At 32.4% G+C, this 20,771-nt stretch overlaps 4 protein-coding genes, 1 long non-coding RNA gene and 1 pseudogene across 10 annotated transcripts in view; 2 read left to right on the plus strand and 4 right to left on the minus strand.

The window, feature by feature from the left end:
- LOC124442023 overlaps positions 1-20,771 on the minus strand; it is a 103,332-nt pseudogene that overhangs the window by 55,030 nt on the left and 27,531 nt on the right.
- LOC124442019 overlaps positions 1-20,771 on the plus strand; it is a 76,899-nt gene that overhangs the window by 41,732 nt on the left and 14,396 nt on the right. The window lies entirely within an intron of this gene.
- LOC124442069 lies at positions 649-1,946 on the plus strand. Of its 2 annotated transcripts, none has more exons than XM_046992603.1 (4): positions 649-920; positions 1,129-1,247; positions 1,548-1,719; positions 1,828-1,946. In XM_046992603.1, the coding sequence occupies exons 1-4, from the start codon at positions 833-835 to the stop codon at positions 1,929-1,931; spliced, it is 483 nt and encodes a 160-aa protein (XP_046848559.1). In that variant the 5' UTR covers positions 649-832; the 3' UTR covers positions 1,932-1,946. The 2 variants fall into 2 exon arrangements, with proteins under 2 accessions (XP_046848559.1, XP_046848560.1); XM_046992604.1 differs by having other exon boundaries at positions 651-920; positions 1,165-1,247.
- On the minus strand, positions 3,633-4,219 carry LOC124442093. Its single transcript, XR_006947109.1, has 2 exons — positions 3,873-4,219; positions 3,633-3,787 (listed from the first exon to the last, which is right to left on the minus strand). It is a non-coding gene; the product is annotated as an uncharacterized LOC124442093 (long non-coding RNA).
- Positions 4,766-13,277, minus strand: LOC124442073. 4 transcript variants are annotated; one of them, XM_046992610.1, is made up of 8 exons: positions 13,202-13,270; positions 13,057-13,119; positions 11,816-11,913; positions 11,638-11,742; positions 6,801-6,903; positions 6,178-6,351; positions 6,007-6,075; positions 4,766-4,795 (listed from the first exon to the last, which is right to left on the minus strand). In XM_046992610.1, exons 2-6 carry the CDS (start codon positions 13,074-13,076, stop codon positions 6,255-6,257), a joined length of 423 nt encoding a protein of 140 aa, XP_046848566.1. In that variant the 5' UTR covers positions 13,077-13,119; positions 13,202-13,270; the 3' UTR covers positions 4,766-4,795; positions 6,007-6,075; positions 6,178-6,254. The 4 variants fall into 4 exon arrangements, with proteins under 4 accessions (XP_046848566.1, XP_046848567.1, XP_046848568.1 ...); XM_046992611.1 differs by lacking the exon at positions 13,202-13,270 and having other exon boundaries at positions 13,057-13,138; XM_046992612.1 differs by lacking the exon at positions 4,766-4,795 and having other exon boundaries at positions 5,827-6,075.
- Positions 9,374-10,721, minus strand: LOC124442045 (P2X purinoceptor 7-like). 2 transcript variants are annotated; one of them, XM_046992560.1, is made up of 2 exons: positions 10,312-10,721; positions 9,374-9,953 (listed from the first exon to the last, which is right to left on the minus strand). In XM_046992560.1, the coding sequence occupies exons 1-2, from the start codon at positions 10,509-10,511 to the stop codon at positions 9,614-9,616; spliced, it is 540 nt and encodes a 179-aa protein (XP_046848516.1). In that variant the 5' UTR covers positions 10,512-10,721; the 3' UTR covers positions 9,374-9,613. The 2 variants fall into 2 exon arrangements, with proteins under 2 accessions (XP_046848516.1, XP_046848515.1); XM_046992559.1 differs by having other exon boundaries at positions 9,374-10,124; positions 10,312-10,720.

A 20,771-nucleotide genomic window follows, 5' to 3' on the forward strand; every position in this document is an offset into this window, starting at 1 on the left:
GACTGTTCCTTGGACAAGTTCAGTGGAATCTTCTACAATGTTATCCACACATTTTTGTGTGAGCAGATTGATTTCTTTTGTTTTTAGAAGAAATTGAGCCTTTTTGTGTTCCATTGCTTGAACAGAGTCATCAAGTTCATTTTCCTGTTGAATTCATCAATTAAGAGTTCAAGGCCATCCTCATCAGGACAAAATTGTTGTGAGTGCTACTCGCTGATTCAACGCAACATAGATGACGTGAGTTTAAGTCAACATTGGCGTGCTTTCTTCTAAGATGACTTTTGTAAGAGTTAACCTAAACAACAAATCCGTGAACGCACTGAATAAGTAAATATTTTTAACAAATAACAAACAAATCAGTGTCGTATCAAGAATCAAAAGCTTACCTTAGCGAAGGTTGAATTACATTCCGGCACTTCGCAGATAATATGCAATCTGGCATCGTGTTCATGAACAGCGACCAAATGATGCAACATTCCAGCGACAGACGTTGAAAAACGTTGCACATACCTGACAACACAATCGTGGCATAATTAATTGAATTTTACGAATATTCTTGCGTCACTAGTCAAGTGACAACTCCGTTACCGTTTGTTAGAGCAATGAATGAGTAAAATCAGATCAATATTAAGTGTCATTAAGTGCATTTCTTTGTCCAATTAGTTGCGAACTTGCGGCGATTGGTCGATTTGGTCACATGACATCCCATTACGCAAAGCGGCACGTGCCTGACTTCCTGTTGCCGATGTATGTAGTCGCGTGGCGTGTTTCTAAACTTCTTGTGCTTTGTTGAAGTGCATTTAAGCGTTTAAACTCTTGTATTGTGGGCAAAATGGAAATCAACAAACAATCATCTGTCGCTGACATTATTCTTTTTTTGAAAAACAACAAATTGGATGAAATTGTCGAAGATTTTAAAGGTATTGTCTCATCCTGAAATGTAGGTCGCATGTGTGAGGGTTGTTGTCTCGTGCATAAATCTAGTGTAGAAAATAATTCAAAATTAGATTTATAGATGACTTGCCTTGTTTACGTTTTGCTAGCAGGCAGATTTGGTCGAGCGCTTTTAGAGAATACCAACAGCAATAACGTAATTTCATTGACGTTTTGCTTCTTATATTTTTAAAGCTAATCAAGTCGACGGTGAGGATTTTTTCAATTTAGAACCACATGATATTTATCAGATGATTCCTCGAATAAAACTTCACAAGAAGTTTACGTGTATTTGGAATGACGTTACTCAAAAGGTAAATTGAAGCCTTACAGGTTTTCTACATAAAATGGTTTAGGTATGGGTTGAAGTATTAGGCATGTTAGACTGATGAGAGGGTAATATTCATATGTGCATGGTATACTTTACTAGATTCTAGTACTACAAACAATTTTAATTCAACAGATTATATGTAGCATATGAATTTATGAATATGAGTTTTTTGCCAATTATTAATCTGCAGCTGTTCATGAGTATATATGCTGTAGCAAAACTGTCTGTTGAATTACAATTACTTAGAGAAAGATAATTAGTTTTTTGGTTTAATTTTTTCCAGCTGAAAGCAGAGTTAGGACGTATTTTGGAGAAGAGTGATGTTGTGCAAGACATGAAGGAACGATGGAATTTGCACAAATATAAAATGCTGTCTGCTATTAAAAAGACAAAGCAAAAGAATGTCAGCAGTATCCTTGAAGAGCTGGAGGATTGTCCAGTTGAAGATGAGAAAGGTTGGTGTAAAAATCAATAAGTTAAAATCCCTATTTATACTGAAGTGTTAATGCTTTAGAGAGTGATAATGGTAATATATTCATTCTATGCTATGTTGATTATTTTAGAGGTCAAGAACCGGTGTATAATGGCATGTTTGCCTTATGTGTTAGATGACCAATGCACCCATCGAGATATGAACAAAAGCTATTTTGGGACATTGTTGATGTAAGAGTTGATATTGTCACAAATAATATTTTCTGCATAAATGTGTGAAAAATTGATAAATAATTTTATCTCTGTTGAAGGGTAAAAGCTTGGGGAAGTTCAAGAGATCATTAACAAAAGTTTGTCTCCTGGACTCCTATCAACAGGAACATTAAGAAACATTCATTCAATAATGTTGGTGGCTGAGGGATGATTGTGGCAAAGCTGAAAACGGAAAATATTGTCAATGCAGTTATTATTTTACTTAGTTCTTTTATACTTTTAATGCTGAGTATCCTAAAGGCGTTAATGGACATTGCAAAATGTATTTATTCTTTTAGAACATTTGCTTTTAAATTCAAAATGCAATTGTAAGGCTCAATTGCCAACTTTTGTCGATCATTTTATTTCTTCTATGAAGTAGAAAACTTTGTAGTGTTAATTAATGGCATGTAGTAGAGATTTTAAGTATTCTGTGTTTGCAAAAATGTGCTATTTATAATTGTGTGATTGATTTTCTTTAGCTTAGTTAAAAGATCCTCTATATTGGTCAAATGGTCATGGATATGCACCTGAAAAAATGCTTATTTAATGGTAAAAACAACCAAATAAAATTGGTCAAATAAATTGGTAAATTTAACCAGTTTTGTTTTTGGTATTTTTGACCAATTTAGGAATTGGTTGTTTTGACCTGTAAAAATTGTTCTTCTCTGGTGCATTCAAATGACCAATTTTTTTGGTCATTTTGACCAATCTATTTTACTGTGTAGAACATTGGATTCCAGGGTTAGAATATTACTTGATCATATAACTAAATGGCATTTTCAAATCTTGAAAAAATTTGACGTAAAATAATATTAAATATATAATTTTATTTTGACTATGTTGATTAAATCTACTTCATTCAGTAGCTAAATAATTGCAGGCTACCAACATGTATGAATTGCGTGCCAATTTTTTTAAATGTATGCCATTGTATTTTATAAACGCAGTGTTTTGGGAGTTGTACCCAAAAGCCAAGAAATGAAAAGAAACGTGAATATTCATGATAACTACGATAAATAATGTTATGACAAATGGCTTCACTTGGCCCCAAATGTGGACACTGTTTTTTCAAACCAAAACGAAATGGGAGGGAAAACCGGCGGATCCGGTAAAAACCCTCCAATAAAAGAAAAATAAAAATTTAGAAGAATTGCCTCAAATTTTGTAGTGTTTTATGATGTTTTATATTTTGTTGTTTTCAATGATCCCGATGATCTACTTTAACATGCAGCGTAGTCAGATCGTGCGTCTTATACAGTCGTATAAAAATTTAAATTTACGGAGCAATAAAATGTGGGCTGACTACCCTATTGACACAGCAAATATTTTTGTTCGTACAAAGAAACGCAAACTTTGTAGAGCACAAAAATGAAATAGTGCAGAGTGTTAACAAAAATTGTAATCAATAGACGAAAAACGAAAACTAATAGCAGCCATATATAAATCATGTATAAAAATTATTCAGTACGTAGGGACCTGACCATTCACCTGCCCATAACAATTAAAAATGAAATGACTAAAGAGACGTTATGACTTGCATAAAAATAAATTTTGATGTCTGCTAGACTTTATTCCATTGAAATTTTCTATGTTGCCTCATTAATTAATAGCTGGCTTTCACTCGTGTGTTTTGTCAGAAAATTTAACAATTGTGAACATTTAGTTATACGGAAATTTTTAACGGTCGAATTTGAAAATGCGTTATACTGATAGACATTATGGATAAATAAATTAGCAAGTGTGCATCTTATAATAACGACGCTTGTTTCTTGGTGTTTCTGCCCGACTTCGTCGTTCATTCATTGTCCAGTTAGAAGGCCTACAGACATAGCTACTCTATAAAAAACACGTTATAAATGTCAGCATAATGAAGGAACAAAAACAGAAATTAATTATATTGAAAAGAACAAAACTTTAATACCTGATTTCCAAGGGTTGTCCTGGTCAGTTTGATCCAGGCGACTTGGTCGGTCTCTTCCTTTTTTTTCACCGCGTAGTTTTTACGTTGTATCGTTGAAATTAATTGTAAAATTTTTATCTTAGTAATTCAATGAACCCTACTTGCATCATTGCAATTTTCTTAATAAACGTTAAATAAAATTACTAAAAAGTAGCGAGTGAAAGCCAGCTATTTTCTCACAGCAAGTGACATCTTTTATTGACACTTTTTTAAGTTGGGTGTTTTTCATGGTTAAGTTTCAAATTATAAAGATAGACCATCAGGATCCTTTTAACTATCTCATGCAGTTACTCATACAAGTTAATTTTAACACTTATATCTACTCAACTTACAAACCACAAGATATAGATCGTGTTTTCCACTCGCTTGTTTTCCATCTTCGTAGAATGTAGTCCATTTTTATAGTGCAATCACTTCAATGTAAATGTTCATACGTACATATGCCGTTATGCGATGTCCATTCAACATGTCGATACCATTCCATACACGAAGTAAGGAGCATCATCAACCAATAAAGAAGCTACTGATATGATGAATCGCCATTTCGATAGACTACAATTCACAATGCACTGTTATGGTAACTTCAAGCGAAGGAAAAGGGACCGCCCTTCAATACCCCAGTTTTATCATTACTCAAAGAATGCTTAGTGCAGAGTTGATCTTCTGTGAGTATCAGTTGACCACCTTTAGGTGGGTTCATATAACAATGGGGCCCATCATCATTATATGAACAAACAACTGACATCAACAAAGAATCCAAACTACAAATGAACATTCTTGGCCATGAATCACCATGACACATGAGTAATGACAAACTAGTAAGAGTAATTGAAGTGAATGACACAGGTGGTAAAGGGACTTTCACAACTCCATTCTTGTGGGATCTACAATATAAGAAAATATGAAACACATGTATGAGATTTCATGATGAATAACTCTGCATATGACGTTAGTTTGCGTTTTAAATTCTTAATCAGATATATTGAGAATGAGCAAATTGTTATATGTTTTCTGTTTGACTATTCAAACGGTAGAACATTCACCTTCATTGCACGAATAGCTTTAGTGAGTTGAGTTTGAACGATGTAACAAGTTTCACACGATCAAAGACTTATAATCATGATGAAAGCATTTTACAGTGAAATCTTTCAGATTACGAGGCCTACACTAAGACCAGTTCATTATTCCATGTAACTCATACTTCCGTATTTGTCAGTAAAAAGACAGAATTTACCTTTCTTCCTACAACGTTAAAGTGAGTAATTTTCTGTTGAAGTAAAACACACGAATTTAAACATGTTAACGTTTCTTTAATTGACGTCATAACTAAAATTATTATTGTGATTGGCTCCTTAGGAGCATGTCACCTTTCACAAAGACAACAAGTAATCCTTCAATGCGTTTTTAAGGCCTGTTTCAAACATTGCATTTTACATGTGCCGAATGTATTTAAGACAAAAGATAATAAGGAATTTTATCTCATTATCTTTTGTTTTAAATGCATTGGGCGCATGTAAAATGCAATGTTTGAAACAAACATTGAAAGATTACTTGTTGAATGGTGACATGCTCCTAAGGAGCCAATCACAATAATAATTTTAGTTATGACGTCAATTAAAGAAACGTTAACATGTTTAAATTCGTGTGTTCAACAGAAAATTCAAAGTCAAATGACTACCGCTAAGGTTGTTGAAAGTTAAATATTCGCTGTGCAAATTATTTACCATCCAGTCATAGTGGACTTTGCTCTAAACTTGACAATTTACAAGGTGTAAATACTGTGAAATCAACTCTAAAATCTCGCAAAAACTTTCTCAATGACCAATGAACGAAAACGGTCACTTTCAATTTCGCGTTGGAAATGGGCTCTTGGTAGATAAATGAAAAATGTGCCACAGGAAAACAAATAGTAAAATATCTTCGCAAAGTGAAAGTTTTAATGAGAAAAACATGTTATTTTATCATTATGAAAATGTTATCTATGTTCTTTTCACATGCTTTCCTTGACTTTGAAAAATGTTCAAAAAACAATAATTTTACATGGGTAAACAAAGAAATTGTTCCCGTGAGATGAAACGTAACATGTAAAATTTACCTTCCATCTTTACTAAATGATGTTTGTCGAACGGCTGCTGTACATTTAGGATGAGAGAGAACTTTCTGCCTGCGTGGGAATTAAACAAATAAAATTGCATTAAGATGATGTATGTTGTTACCATTGAACATGGAACGCTACCTCAAGCAAATAATTAAAGCCAAATCTTACATCCAGACACGCGAGATTACACCCAGACACGCGTGTTTAGTGTTTCGAGATTCTCTCGCGGAGTGAAAACTGATTGACTACACATGTCCCCTGAAGTCCTCGTCATCACCAAGACCATCCACTTGAGACATACGTAAAGGTGGTTTCCAGTCCATTTCCTCTTCATCCTCCGAACTGCAAGTGAAGAAGACAGCTACTCAAAACTTTAGAGAAGATTGATTGTTTTTCATTTAAGATGTTTACAGTGTTTACACAGGATTATGAAAAGCAAGGAGACCTTTGGGAGAACTCGATCAGTGATGACCAGAGTCAAAGGCTTGCACCTGCTCCAAAGTTCTCACAAACGTCTCCGAGGTTTGCATAAGCCTGTGTAAACACGAAAAACATCTTTACTTCTTTATAAAACAACGATAATACAAAACAGACAAATTAAAAACAAATGTTTTAATTTTTCCTGTAACATGTTTTCATGATTGATTTGGAAACTCTCTTTGATTGATTTTAATTGATTGAGCTCAGATAGGTTCGCTCATGCCAAGTTTGCTAATGTTAACTCAACTATAGACAAATCAACGCACGCATTTTTCTGTCTTTATTTTATAAACAAAAATGGATACTTTTACCTTTGGGAATCATGTTCCTCTTCATCATCTTTCCAAAATGGCTGTGACATTAATATTGATTCTTTATCTTCATAAATATCTTCATCATGTTCATCATCACTACCTTCTCAATAAACAATAAAATAAAAACGATTGATTGAAAAACTTCATATAAGACATATTTTACTAAACACAAATGGAACTGTACACAATCACCATTGATATCCATGTCTAATCATGGCAGTGTGCGAATTAGCGGTGTGCAATGTGCAATTTGCACATCGTTTTAGCTAAAATGAAAACAATTGCACATCACTTTTTCAAACGATATACAAAAAACTTCATTATTGATTACTACCACATAAATTGAAAAACGTTTCAAGCTTAATCTTTACTGATCTTTACTTTATAAGCGAGTGCGCTGCACGACATTAAAATCCATGTTGACACAATGTCATCAAATTCAAAGACGTTGCCACTGCGACTGGGAAGTCTGTCAACAGTCTACATACATGGTGCTTATATGCTTATGACAATAGGGGTGTCATACATTATTAATGTCAATTTTTGCATTTGCGTTGTTTTGTAAACCGTTACGTACTGTTTTTGGCATCATAGCTATTTTGAGGATTTTCAGTAAAATCAGGAAACATTTTGATTTTGATTCTTAAAGGGGAACTCCACCCAAAAATAATGTTGGTCTTAAAACTTTGTCTGTCCCGTGAAAATAAATATGCGGCAATTTTTTTGTTTGTTTGATTCAATATTTTCACAAAATGAAGTTTAATGCTGCAGCTAGGGCATCCGGTGCGTGGGAGCAGAAATATGTCAGCGGCCTGTATTGACGTCATATCGTCAATTGCTCCTCAAAGCTTTATGTAAAGTCATTGCACAGTCATAATAAACTTGCGTCAAAAAAGCACCTCCTAATCACAAAATGTTTCTTTTCGAAACGTCAGAATTTTTATTCGTAGGTATACACTAGCAACTTTTACAGCACATTGCAAGTATTGAGATGGTTATTTGTGTATTCTGTTTTAATGAGACGGTTTCCACATCCATAAAGTTTGCCTATATAAATTCAATTATATATCCAGTGTCAATTGCTAATCTGAATAATTAAACAGTTCTCTCGGTTGCCTTAATCTCAAAATCATTGTAATGAGACAGAAGTACTATGAACTTATAGTTTCCTAATTGTGTACATGAATTGTATAATAATGGATTGCTAGAATACGGAGGAAAATCTACCTCCTCTCCAATACTGTTACGTTTGCAGCGAGCACTTTGCTCCCGATTGTTTTGAATCGGACCTAAGACAGAAACTTACACCATGGAAACCTTTAAAAGGCTGAAACTGGGATGCAGTACCATCGATCTTTCATTTGGCCCTCAACCCAGTAAAAGCGTCTGTCTAGCGAGCATCGTACAGAGAAACGTCAGGCTGACCAAGACAAGGAGGAAGTTAGTAAAAGCATTTCTTGTTAAATTTTAATCACAAAAAGTTATAGCCTAAAGTATTTTCTAAATATTTCTATTTTTCTATTTTCAGCTTTCAAATATTTTAGAACAATGTTCCTCCACAAGTACAAATGTTTTCTCAGTGGTTGAGCCAGAAACAAAATAACAGTTGTGATTTGGGTGCGTCTGACAGTCTGAAGCATTGCCAACTAATTATTGCAAGCCACAAACCAAAGATGCATCAACACAGTGTTCATTTGTTGTGAGGAGTTTACATGCCATGGAAGTCCAAACTACACTGTCGATGCTGAATACTGTGGATGCAGAGGTTGAAAAACAAACACCCTCATATTGATCACCAATATGATGTGTGGCATTTGTCTAAATCTTTCACAAAAAAAACTAACAAAGAAGGCTAACATTAAGGGAAATGATGACTTCACCCATTGGATTAAGTCCATTTCTAATCATCTTTGGTGATGCTCTGCAAGTTGTAACAAGAATGCAGAAGAATTGGTGGAAAAATGGAAGTCTGTCCTTAACCACATTTCCAACAAGCATTTCTGGAAGGGGAACACATATTTTCATCAATGTTGCCACCAACAATTAAGAGAAAAAGAAACAAAGCAGAAGAAGTGGTTATCTCCTACTTCACAAGCATATATCGCTGCAGAGAAGGTGATAAGTGACAAGAGGCTTCTAAAAGACCTGCCCAAAGCGAGAGCATTTTTTTCATTTCCTGGGATGGTAGCCCGCACTCAGTGAGCAGCATTAGATCACAACAACAATATTAAACGTGATAAAGCAGTCATTAAGTCAGGGACAAACAAAGGGCAAGACCGTTACAAAATGATTTTTGCTAAAACAAAGAAGCAATGAAAGAAAAGAAAGAGTACCAGTACATTGATAAACTACTTGCGGAGGTTGTGAATGCATGCAAAACTGAGGAGATTGAACTTGTACATCATGGCAAGAATCTTCCAAAGAACATTTCTAAATCATGTCCACCCAGGAAAGAAGTACTTGTAAAGGAACATCATGCTAGATTTGCATAAAATGTCAGTGGTGATGTTAGCTATGGCAACAGGTTTTGCCATACCCATATAATATGATGTTGAATCAGTGAAGACAACTTTTGTACTACTTAAAAAATGTTCATTCTTAAATATTAACATAGCAAAACCTTTTGCTATAGCTAGTTTCACCACTGCATTACACAAACTATTCATGTAATTAATTATAGTTATATTATAACCAGTGTAATAGCCAAGCCACATTTATAATCATTTCTTTGTAAATCTGTTTTTTTTTGTAATAAATTAATAATAATAAATGTGCATAGCATGACCTGTAAATGAGCTGGCTATGCCACTTTAATAACTGGTTAAATGGCTATGCCACTTTAATATTGACATACAAAGTAATTGTAATGGGTATATACCTATATCATAATAAAATACTTCATTCATCAACATAGTGAAAGCCTTCAAATTGAAATTCCTCTGCAAGGCCAGGTGGAGGACTGGAAATGTTTCTCTAATGCGAGTAACTGCACATGATGGCAAGATGACTCTCACTTCTCTACCCAAGACACCCCAGCACCATCTAGCCAACTGTCTATATGCAATATGGCGGTACAGTTTGTCCTCGGGCCCATCATATGCTACCTCATATTGCTGCTTGTACTGGTACCAAGCTGTTTGTAAAACCCACCTATTAAGACAAACAGGCTCAAAACCAGGATGTTGTGTAATGCATAAAGGGACTTCGGTGGTCTCATTCGTTTCTACTGCCTCTAAATTTTTGTCACAAATATTGGAAATCTCTTTGAAGCATAAACATTCCTCGTTATTATCCATTATTTGGCAGTTACCACATTGACACCTGAATATGTTAAAAGAAAGGATCTTGTAAAGTAAATGTCAAAACTTCAATAAAATTTGTATCTTACAATAAAAACTTTAAAATCTAAAGTATTATGTGTGTGTGGACGTGGTCAACTTCAAAAACTGAAAACGTACTTTTGAGATAGAAACAATGGTCTAGAATAATATAACATTTTACTACCCACCATTCAAGATTGTCGCGCCGAGATTCATCGTCAATATACAAAAATTCCTGTTCTTCGTTATCCTCAAACTGGTGAGCTTCTTCGTGTTCATCAGCCGGCCATTCGGGCTCAAACTGATATGGCCGAATATTGTTTGTTGGATTGTCTTCCATTTCACTATCGATTGGTGAATTAGGCCGAGGTTCTTCCAAAAAAGCCATTATAAGCGATTGTTTTGTTTTTGTGCTAGGCTGTGCCTTATTATTTTACTTTGTTGTAAACTTAACTCCAAATCGGTTTGACGATATGACGTCAAAATCATTTCCGCTGACGCTTTCTGTGCCCACGCTGCTAAGCCTCAAAACAGCTCAAATAGCGCACTTGAAGACGCGATTTTGTCAAAAATAAAATAGCTGATGTAAAAATTTCAAAAATATAGTAACCTTTGCATAAAAATGGAACTTTTAAGACCAACATTATTTTTGGGTGGAGTTCCCCTATAAAAAAGACAAAAAAACTTAAATAAGCTAAATTTGAAAATCAAACCAAAGGGAATTTTGATTTTAAATAAGCCTAACGTGAGAAAAAGAAGTCAAATTTGCCTAAAAATACTAAGCAACCTTGGCAACCTTGATCAGCCATACTTTTTGATTTTACATATTGCTTGTAATATGACATAAATATGATGTTCTTTATCGTAAGCAAACATCAAGGATGTTACTGTTAATAATCAAAAAGCAAAAGTATATTCGGTTATTCTCTTTTCACTTTTGTCTTTCTTGTCACTTTCATCGAAAGGTTGTAGCTGCTAGCAAAGTTAATACAGTAAAAAATTGGATGGAAACATCTAATGCTGACTTATTTGAGTGCCAGGATGATGGCCAAGTGGTGAATTTATTGCGCTGTAAAGATTGCACAAAAAAGAGGAGAGAATAACATGCGAAAAAAATTTCTCTCATACATTTGTAACTGAATCAGCGGTTGCAACAAAAAACACTGTCGTAAATCATATGAATTTGTGCATGTTTAAAAATATTAATTTAGAAATTAGCGCTATATAATAATTAACGTAATATCGATTTTATTATGCCAACTAAAGAAACACTTTTGTCAAAAAAAATTGCACATCGTTTTTTCTCAACTAATTCGCACACTGCTGTAAAGTAAACAAAAATTAATAAAGGAAAAGTTAAACACATCTTTAACAAAACATGAAATTTTATGTACTATAAAACAGCATCATTCGGAGATGAACATGTCACAGCCGCTGAATGCCATAACAATATAAAATGCATGAAATGTATTGTGAGCTATACAATGATGTAACATGTATTTTTTGTACCTTACCTTGTGAAACAGGAAGAGGAACTTGTGAAGATAGTCCAATATCTCGTCTTCGTTGTCTTTCATCTTCCCACATAGCAGTTATACCAGGATTATGACCAATACAACCTTCATAAACATAATAAACTCATTAAAGATGTATAAACAGTAAAATGAAGACATAAAGATAAGTAAATTTTACTTTCAACATTTATTTGATTCAAGATGTCTTCAGCAATTACATCAACTTCAAGTTCACAACGACTGACTTTTTTCACAGTAGGATCCAGGCATAAATTTCTAAATAATGACAAATAACAAACATTAAAATGATGAATATCAACTGTAAAGATAGTTATCACAAAGATCATTTCAAAGTTAAACTAATTTTTTAAATGTAAATTCTGTAATCTGGATTGAGCATTGACTCTAAATCTTGGGATAAATCATACGCACATGTGTCAAATTTAGGATTAAGGATTTACACAAATCTTTTTGGTTTCAATTAATCTTCAAGTGTAAAATAAATGAATCAGACAAACCTAGGAATAGTGTCTTCATTCCAGTGTTGAGATGAAGGAAAATTGAGAAATGAATTTGGAGATGAACCATGAAGTGGAGTTGATTTATTATTATATGATTTTTATCTATAAAATTCAATTTGATGGTAAATAATCATTTGTGGTGTTAGATTTTTATAGAATGCTGAAAAATCAATAATGAAACTTTCCTGTTTTTGAAGAAATTCCTCTAAAATGAACTTTTCTTACATGAAGTAAGTTCATACCATAAAGATTGTAATCAATTAGAAACTAAAATAAACGATATTTCAATAAAATTCTTATAATGTAACTTAGTGAAAATCTATAGAAGTTGACCTACCAGGTAGGAGAAGACTAAAGAAGGTCAGTGCCATTAGTGTTGAATGACATTTTAACATTGTTACCAGTAATCATCTCATCTAGATGTGAAAACATCAATCAAGACTATCCCCAACAGTCCTTCTCAATACTGTAGTATCCTTTATGATCAACATCAACGAACATGCAGCTATACTTCCACAATGTGTTCAAACCATTTACTTTATTGACAAAATGTTTTGCACATGAAATTTACAGCTATAATCCATAATGGAATGTTTTTATTGGGCACCTGAGATCTGATGTATAATTATAGCAAAGTGGGCACCTATACATGCAAATGTTGCATCTCTGATGTCGGTAGAAAAGACAGCCCATTTTTTACTCCTATGTACAATACAAATATTGCTTTAATCAATTACTTTGAAAAACAATGAATGGGATTAATTTCTAAAGAAATAAACAACAAACTTTGCAGGCCTTGCCCCTGTCTGGTGCACAGTTTACAAACTAAACACTCCAGTCTAGGTTATAACAGTCAAAGATGTGTTTTTCCTCATTAATAATAAAAAACAATAATTACCTGTAGAATATAAGGAACATGAGCTTCGTGTGGTTGAAATGACTTGTTCAATATAGCTCCATTCTGAAGAAGATCAACAAGTCTGAAAAAAATGAAAAATTTTGATGTCGTTTTATGTTAGAACAACATGAAAAATATATCTTACTTGGGAATTATTCTTGGATTGTACAACTTCATCTTAATAAACTCTTCTTCGTTCTCATGATAACCATAAAATGGTCTAAAAAATAAAATCATTTTGGGTGAATAATATTGAAACGTTATTGGGTCGAAAATGGAAGATTTTGTATTGTGATGTAAAGAAGAGAGTAAAAAGATTTAATAATAGTAAGCTTTGTCAACATGAGGAGAAAACAAGGAAAATAACATTTTTTAACAATTTCAGTTTTATGAACATATTTCATAGAAGATGATGTTCTACCAAACGCAACTTGAACAGCAAAGTCTACACTTGTCGTAAATTGTTTCAGATATTTATCTGTGGGTTTAGTTCCATCGTAAGGTATGTATAAGTAAGGAAATACTTGATGAATATGAACACAAGTTTTCTGTCCACCAGGAGTTGAGCCAAATATCCTCAAAACTGGAACACGGTTAACATTCGCCTCGCGAAATTTAGAAAACAAAATATCTAAGCCATCTATAGGTTTTCCCACGTAAAAATCTGCATCTACAATCCTAACAGAAAACATTCTGTTGTTCCAAGTAAGAAAATATATCGTCAATTAAAATTTTTGAAAGACGAAAGACGAGAGTTGAATCCGCCATATTTGTTTTAGATTATAGATTAGCCAATCAAAGATTTTATAATCAAACCCTTATACCAAGTCATCGTAATCACCTTTTTGGGATTAGATGGGATTTAGAAATTTTCCAAGGGTGAGCATGACTTTATAGACCTCGCTAGAAAGGCTCACGCGTTTGGCGTTAGAAAATATGCTCCCCAGAAGTTCATGTCTTTCTTCATGTCTAACTACAACATTGCATGTAAAGGATTTCCGCTTTGGTCGAGCAAAATAGTGTCCGCATCCTGATGTTTTGGTCCCGTACAGCCATGTCAATACTGAAAGTTAACAATAGTTAAATGTGTACAACATTTATGAGTTGATTGACTTGAACTGAAATTGAATTTGCAATAAAATTTCTAAATCAATTCCTGTCGTGTATATTTCAATTATAGCTAAAATATAAAATTTGCTCATCTCATTTTATCGTCTCGCTGTTATGAACAGAATTCAATATTTTACAATAAAAACAGTAGGTGATTAAAATCAAGCATTTATTGAACATTCCAATTTCTTTATTATCAAGAAAAAGCAAAGACATCATATCAATGGTTGCGTCTCCCTTAATCTTTCTAAATTTGTTAAGGTATTTTAATTGATAAGTTTACCTATCAGAGTGTCATTGTTTGTCCTTATGTCTAGAATTTTGTTATATTTGTCATAAAAAAACCTGAATGTCATTTTCCTGGTGGAATTCGCGCTTCATAAGTTCAGGGGCCGCTGAAGTATCTCAAAAGGTGGGGTACTGACCGAAAAGGGCATGTGAGTTTGCAGCTTACTGTTTTAGTATATTACAGATATGCATTGTTTCATGAATCATGATTAAGTTTCAAAGTCTGCAAAATATTGGTAGACATTCTTAGAATGCTATGCGTATTCTCTACTGCTCGGCGTGCGTGCTAACAAATTGAACTAAGATGACTACATGAACAATTTTATTAAGTAATGCGATCTCATTAGACTTGTTCTACTTTGTTCTACTCTTGGGGCTACTTGTACCTAAGAAAAACTTCTTCAGTCCAATTTTACCAAAAACAAGGGCATTTCTATACCATGAAAAAGGGAACTTTCATTCCAGAAAAAGGGCACATTTTTCCCTGTTGCAAAAAGTAGGGGGGCACATGCCCTCAATGCTCCCCCGGTTCCGCGGCCTCTGCATATGTTTTATATTGATACATCTATTGATTTTGGTGGGATTTTCTCATTAACACATTGGATAATTTATCATTTCAAAATACTGACCTTTCTTGCATTATAACCAACAATTAATTTCATTAGTCTTTTCAAATATCATTGGTACGGCAGGGGTAAAAAATCAACAAAATGAATCAAAATCATAACACGTCACAGAATTTAAGTTTTGCATCTCATTATGTGCAATAATTTTAATTTTATCTAACATGACCTTTATCAAGAATAATTTTTTTCTCATTCATAAAGTCATTTATCTATTTATCTTATTCGTACCACAGATGATGACATAAAAACGTTTTGTAGGCAAGTCTTTAGAAATTGCGCCTACTTGGGGTGAAAAGATCACTTCTTCACGTGATAGTACACGTGATTTTTTTCTGGTCTATATTTGTTCAACATATTGTAAGATAGACTATTTAAAATATTTGTTTGTGTCAAAAGTTCGCAAAATGACAATACTTTGCATGATGAAGTGTCAAGTCCAAACGCTATCAATTTTGGAGTATCTCTGATTACTGAGATGTGACAAAATTAATCAAAATTAGAAACTTCGAGATTAACTACACTGAAATTCCCTTTTTAAATGTAGACTGCCCCTAAATCTTGAGCCCCCCAACTTTTACTCGCTTCTCACAACCCTGATCAAATTATTTGTTTATCCGGATCAAAAGTTTACAAAATGACAAAACTTCATTGACCACAATTCAAAGTTTGAACGCTGACAGTTTAAGAGAAGCTCTGCTTATCGATTTTCTTAACTTCTTGACTTATAGATCTTTAATTTTTGAGCTTTCTTACTTGTAAGATGTTGGCTGCCCCGTCTTCCTTTATGATTATTTCAGTCAGTTTGCATGTAAGTCAGGATGTTCAATAATTGAAATAAATAATAGTAAACTGTGAAAGGTTTATTGGCATAAAACTTCCAAGTCAAAACTTCTTTGTGTTTACTTCAGTCATAGCTAAAATAAAAAATTTGCATTTCATATTTAATTGGGTATGACCAGAATTCAATGTTTTACAATAAAAACAGCAGGTGATTAAAATCAAGCATTTATTTAACATTCCGATTTCTTTATTATCAAGCAAAAGCAAACACATCGAACAGTTGGGTGCGTCGTTTTTAATCTTTCTGAATTTGTGAAGGTATATTGATTTTAATGTTTACTCCTTTTATGTAATGGTGTATTTTAACCTTCTGATTTAATGTTTTGTGTACATGTATCAATTTTTTTTGTTTTGATATCACGAATATTGTAGTTAAATATAACTTATAAATTAGTGCTAAGTACGTTTTATATGGATAAATTTTCTTCATTTTGGTGGGATTTTCAAACACAGTTCCAATCGTTTATTCCAATCGTTTATTTCAAATTATATTAATACAGCAAAGTTTATTAAATTAATGTGTTAAGTCAAAATAATGACACGTCAAAGTATGTTAGACATACAAGTCATTATGCGCAATAATTTTACTTTTTCTAACATGGCTTTTATCATAACGTGTACAACATTTTATACAATATAGAACAAGAATACTCACATCGAAAGAGAGTATGAAGTTTATTATCTAGATGTTTACATTTCGCAAATTTTGCGTTAGATAACTATGGAACAATTAGTTGCTAAAGATTTGCATGATAACTAATTTTGTGTTGTTTCTGTGTCTTTGTTGAAAGGCATTTTTGACATGAATAACATTTGTTGACTTTCATGAGTTTTTTTAAACAATCACAAATAAATTTTAGAAAATTTAACGTTAGAAAACACTGAACTGTCCAGCATCATCGCCAGCAATACGAGGTAATTAATCAAATATTCCTATGGTTAATTTCAAATATTATTCATACAACAGGTCTAAAAAATCAACAAGATGAATCAATATTATAACACGTCACAGAATTTCAGCTATGCATATTATAAATGCGGAATGATTTTAATTTTATCTAATATGGCTTTTATCAAAAGGAATTTTTTTCCTCTTTCATATAGTCATCTATCTATTTATCTTATTCGTAACACAGATGATGACATAAAAACGTTTTGTTAGGTATGTCTTTAGAAAATGCGCCCACTCTGAGTAAAAAGCGCACATCTTCACGTGATAGTACACGTGATTTTTTTCTGGTCTATAATTGTTAAACCTGTTGTAAGATAGACTATTTAAAATATTTGTTTTCGTCAAAAGTTCACAAAATAACAAAACCTTGCATGATGAACTGTAAAATCCAAACGCTATCAATTTTGAAGTACCTCTGATTACTGAGATGTGACAAAATTAATCAAAACTAGAGACTTCGAGAATAGTTACTCAATTTTTAAATAAAGACTGCCCCTAAAATCTTGAGTCCCCCAACTTTTACTTGCTTCTCACGCCTCTTATCAGATTATTTGTTTATCCGCATCAAAAGTTTACAAAATTAAGAAACTTCATTGACCACGTTTCAAAGTTGGAACGCTGACAATTTCAGAGAAGCTCAGTTTATCGATGTTCGATAATTGAAATAAATAATAGTAAACTGTCAAAGGTTTATTTGCATAAAGCTTCCAAGTCAAAACTTCTTTGTCTTTATTTGAGTCATTGCTAAAATGAAAAATTTGCATTTTATATTCTATTGGGTATGAACAAAATTCAATATTTTACAATAAAAACAGCAGGTGATTAAGATCAATCATTTATTTAACATTCCGATCTCTTTATTATCAGGCAAAAGCAAACACATCATACAGTTGGGTGCGTCGTTTTTAATCTTTCTGAATTTGTGAAGGTATGTTGATTTTAATGTTTACTCCTTTTATGTAATGGTGTATTTTAACCTTCTGATTTAATGTTTTGTGTACATGTATCAATTTTTTTTGTTTTGATGTCACGAATATTGTAGTTAAATATAACTTATAAATAAGTGCCAAGTACGTTTTATATGGATAAATTTCTTCATTTTGGTGGGATTTTCAAACACAGATAAATTTTGGATACATTACACGTGGAAAATACGACTTTTCTCACATCAATACCAATTTACTCCAATCGTTTATTTCAAATTATATTAATACAGCAAAGTTAATAAATAAATGTGTTAAGTCAAAATAATGACACGTCAAAGTATGTTAGACATACATCTCATTATGTGCAATAATTTTACTTTTTCTAACATGGCTTTTATCATAACGTGTACAACATTTTATACAATATAGAACAAGAATACTCACATCGAAAGAGAGTATGAAGTTTATTATCTAGATGTTTACATTTCGCAAATTTTGCGTTAGATAACTATGGAACAATTAGTTGCTAAAGATTTGCATGATAACTAATTTTGTGTTGTTTCTGTGTCTTTGTTGAAAGGCATTTTTGACATGAATAACATTTGTTGACTTTCATGAGTTTTTTTAAACAATCACAAATAAATTTTAGAAAATTTAACGTTAGAAAACACTGAACTGTCCAGCATCATCGCCAGCAATACGAGGTAATTAATCAAATATTCCTATGGTTAATTTCAAATATTATTTATACAACAGGTCTAAAAAATCAACAAGATGAATCAATATTATAACACGTCACAGAATTTCAGCTATGCATATTATAAATGCGGAATGATTTTAATTTTATCTAATATGGCTTTTATCAAAAGGAATTTTTTTCCTCTTTCATATAGTCATCTATCTATTTATCTTATTCGTAACACAGATGATGACATAAAAACGTTTTGTTAGGTATGTCTTTAGAAAATGCGCCCACTCTGAGTAAAAAGCGCACATCTTCACGTGATAGTACACGTGATTTTTTTCTGGTCTATAATTGTTAAACCTGTTGTAAGATAGACTATTTATAATATTTGTTTTCGTCAAAAGTTCACAAAATAACAAAACCTTGCATGATGAACTGTCAAGTCCAAACGCTGTCAATTTTGAAGTATCTCTGATTACTGAGTGTGACAAAATTAATCAAAACTAGAGACTTCGAGAATAGTTACTCTGAAATTCAATTTTTAAATAAAGACTGCCCCTAAAATCTCGAGTCCCCCAACTTTTACTTGCTTCTCACGCCTCTAATCAGATTATTTGTTTATCCGCATCAAAAGTTTACAAAATTAAGAAACTTCATTGACAACGTTTCAAAGTTAGAACGCTGACAATTTCAGAAAAGCTCTGTTTATCGATGTTCGATAATTGAAATAAATAATAGTAAACTGTCAAAGGTTTATTTGCATAAAGCTTCCAAGTCAAAACTTCTTTGTCTTTATTTGAGTCATTGCTAAAATGAAAAATTTGCATTTTATATTCTATTGGGTATGAACAAAATTCAATATTTTACAATAAAAACAGCAGGTGATTAAGATCAATCATTTATTTAACATTCCGATCTCTTTATTATCAGGCAAAAGCAAACACATCATACAGTTGGGTGCGTCGTTTTTAATCTTTCTGAATTTGTGAAGGTATGTTGATTTTAATGTTTACTCCTTTTATGTAATGGTGTATTTTAACCTTCTGATTTAATGTTTTGTGTACATATATCAATTTTTTTTGTTTTGATGTCACGAATATTGTAGTTAAATATAACTTATAAATAAGTGCCAAGTACGTTTCATATGGATAAATTTTCTTTATTTTGGTGGGATTTTCAAACACAGATAAATTTTGGATACATTACACGTGGAAAATACGACTTTTCTCACATCAATACCAATTTATTCCAATCGTTTATTTCAAATTATATTAATACAGCAAAGTTAATAAATAAGCGTGTTAAGTCAAAATAATGACACGTCAAAGTATGTTAGACATACATCTCATTATGTGCAATAATTTTACTTTTACCAAATGACAAAATTCATTGACCTTGTTTCAAAGTTGGAACGCTGACAATTTCAGAGTAGCTCAGTTTATCGATTTTCTTAACTTCCTAAATTATAAATCTTTAATTTTTGAGCTATCTTACTTGTAAAAGGCTGGCTGCCCCGTCTTCCTTTATGATTATTTCAGTTAGTTTGCATGTAAGTCAGGATGTTCAATGTTTGAAATAAATAATAGTAAACTGTGAAAGGTTTAGTTGCATAAAGCTTTTAAGTCAAAACTTCTTTGTATTTACTTCAGTAATAGCTAAAATAAAAAATTTGCATTTCATATTTTATTGGGTATGACCAGAATTCAATATTTTACAATAAAAACATCAGGTGATTAAAATCAAGCATTTATTTAACATTCCAATTTCTTTATTATCAAGCAGAAGCAAAGACAACATGTAGTTGGTTTCGTCGCTTTTAATCTTTTTGAATTTGTGAAGGTATGTTAATTTTAAAGTTTACTCGCCTTTGTGTAATAGTGTATTTTAACCTTCTGATTTAATGTTTTATATCCGTGTATCAATTTCTTTTGTTTTGATGTCACGAACATTGTAGTTAAATATAACTGTTTGTTTTTATGTAATCTGTCACAAATGACTTATATAATTTCAGTACTCTACGCATGTGTTATACGGAAAACAGTTGTAAATTTTGATGAAATTTTTAAACAAACGGTAATTTATTTTGGACATTTTACCATTGGAAAGTACCGACCTTTTTCATATTAACGTAAAGCACACATTCGAAAAGTTTACTTTAAATGTTATATGTATGTAGAAGCTACAAAGTTGACAAGATGAGTCAAAATAATGACACGTCAAAGAATGTTACATATGCATGTCATTATGTGCAATAATTTTACTTTTTCAAACATGGCTTTTATCAAGAC

This window comes from Xenia sp. Carnegie-2017, unplaced genomic scaffold (assembly GCF_021976095.1).
Source record: "Xenia sp. Carnegie-2017 unplaced genomic scaffold, XeniaSp_v1 HiC_scaffold_20, whole genome shotgun sequence".
NCBI classification, from domain to species: Eukaryota; Metazoa; Cnidaria; class Anthozoa; order Malacalcyonacea; family Xeniidae; genus Xenia; species Xenia sp. Carnegie-2017.

Bases quoted from the DNA above. Each gene is read 5' to 3' on its own strand.
- LOC124442073 (XM_046992610.1), bottom strand. From the start codon at position 13,076: ATGTTCCTTATATTCTACAG. The intron at 11,914-13,056 runs GTAATTATTGTT...GTCATTATTTAG, and splicing joins ATGTTCCTTATATTCTACAG to AAATTTATGCCTGGATCCTA. The intron at 6,904-11,637 runs GTAAGGTACAAA...TTTATTGAGAAG, and splicing joins TCCTCTTCCTGTTTCACAAG to GTAGTGATGATGAACATGAT.
- LOC124442045 (XM_046992559.1), bottom strand. From the start codon at position 10,511: ATGGCTTTTTTGGAAGAACCTCGGCCTAATTCACCAATCGATAGTGAA. The intron at 10,125-10,311 runs GTGGGTAGTAAA...TAACATATTCAG, and splicing joins CGGCGCGACAATCTTGAATG to GTGTCAATGTGGTAACTGCC.
- LOC124442069 (XM_046992603.1), top strand. From the start codon at position 833: ATGGAAATCAACAAACAATCATCTGTCGCTGACATTATTCTTTTTTTG. The intron at 1,248-1,547 runs GTAAATTGAAGC...AATTTTTTCCAG, and splicing joins GGAATGACGTTACTCAAAAG to CTGAAAGCAGAGTTAGGACG. The intron at 1,720-1,827 runs GTTGGTGTAAAA...TGATTATTTTAG, and splicing joins TCCAGTTGAAGATGAGAAAG to AGGTCAAGAACCGGTGTATA.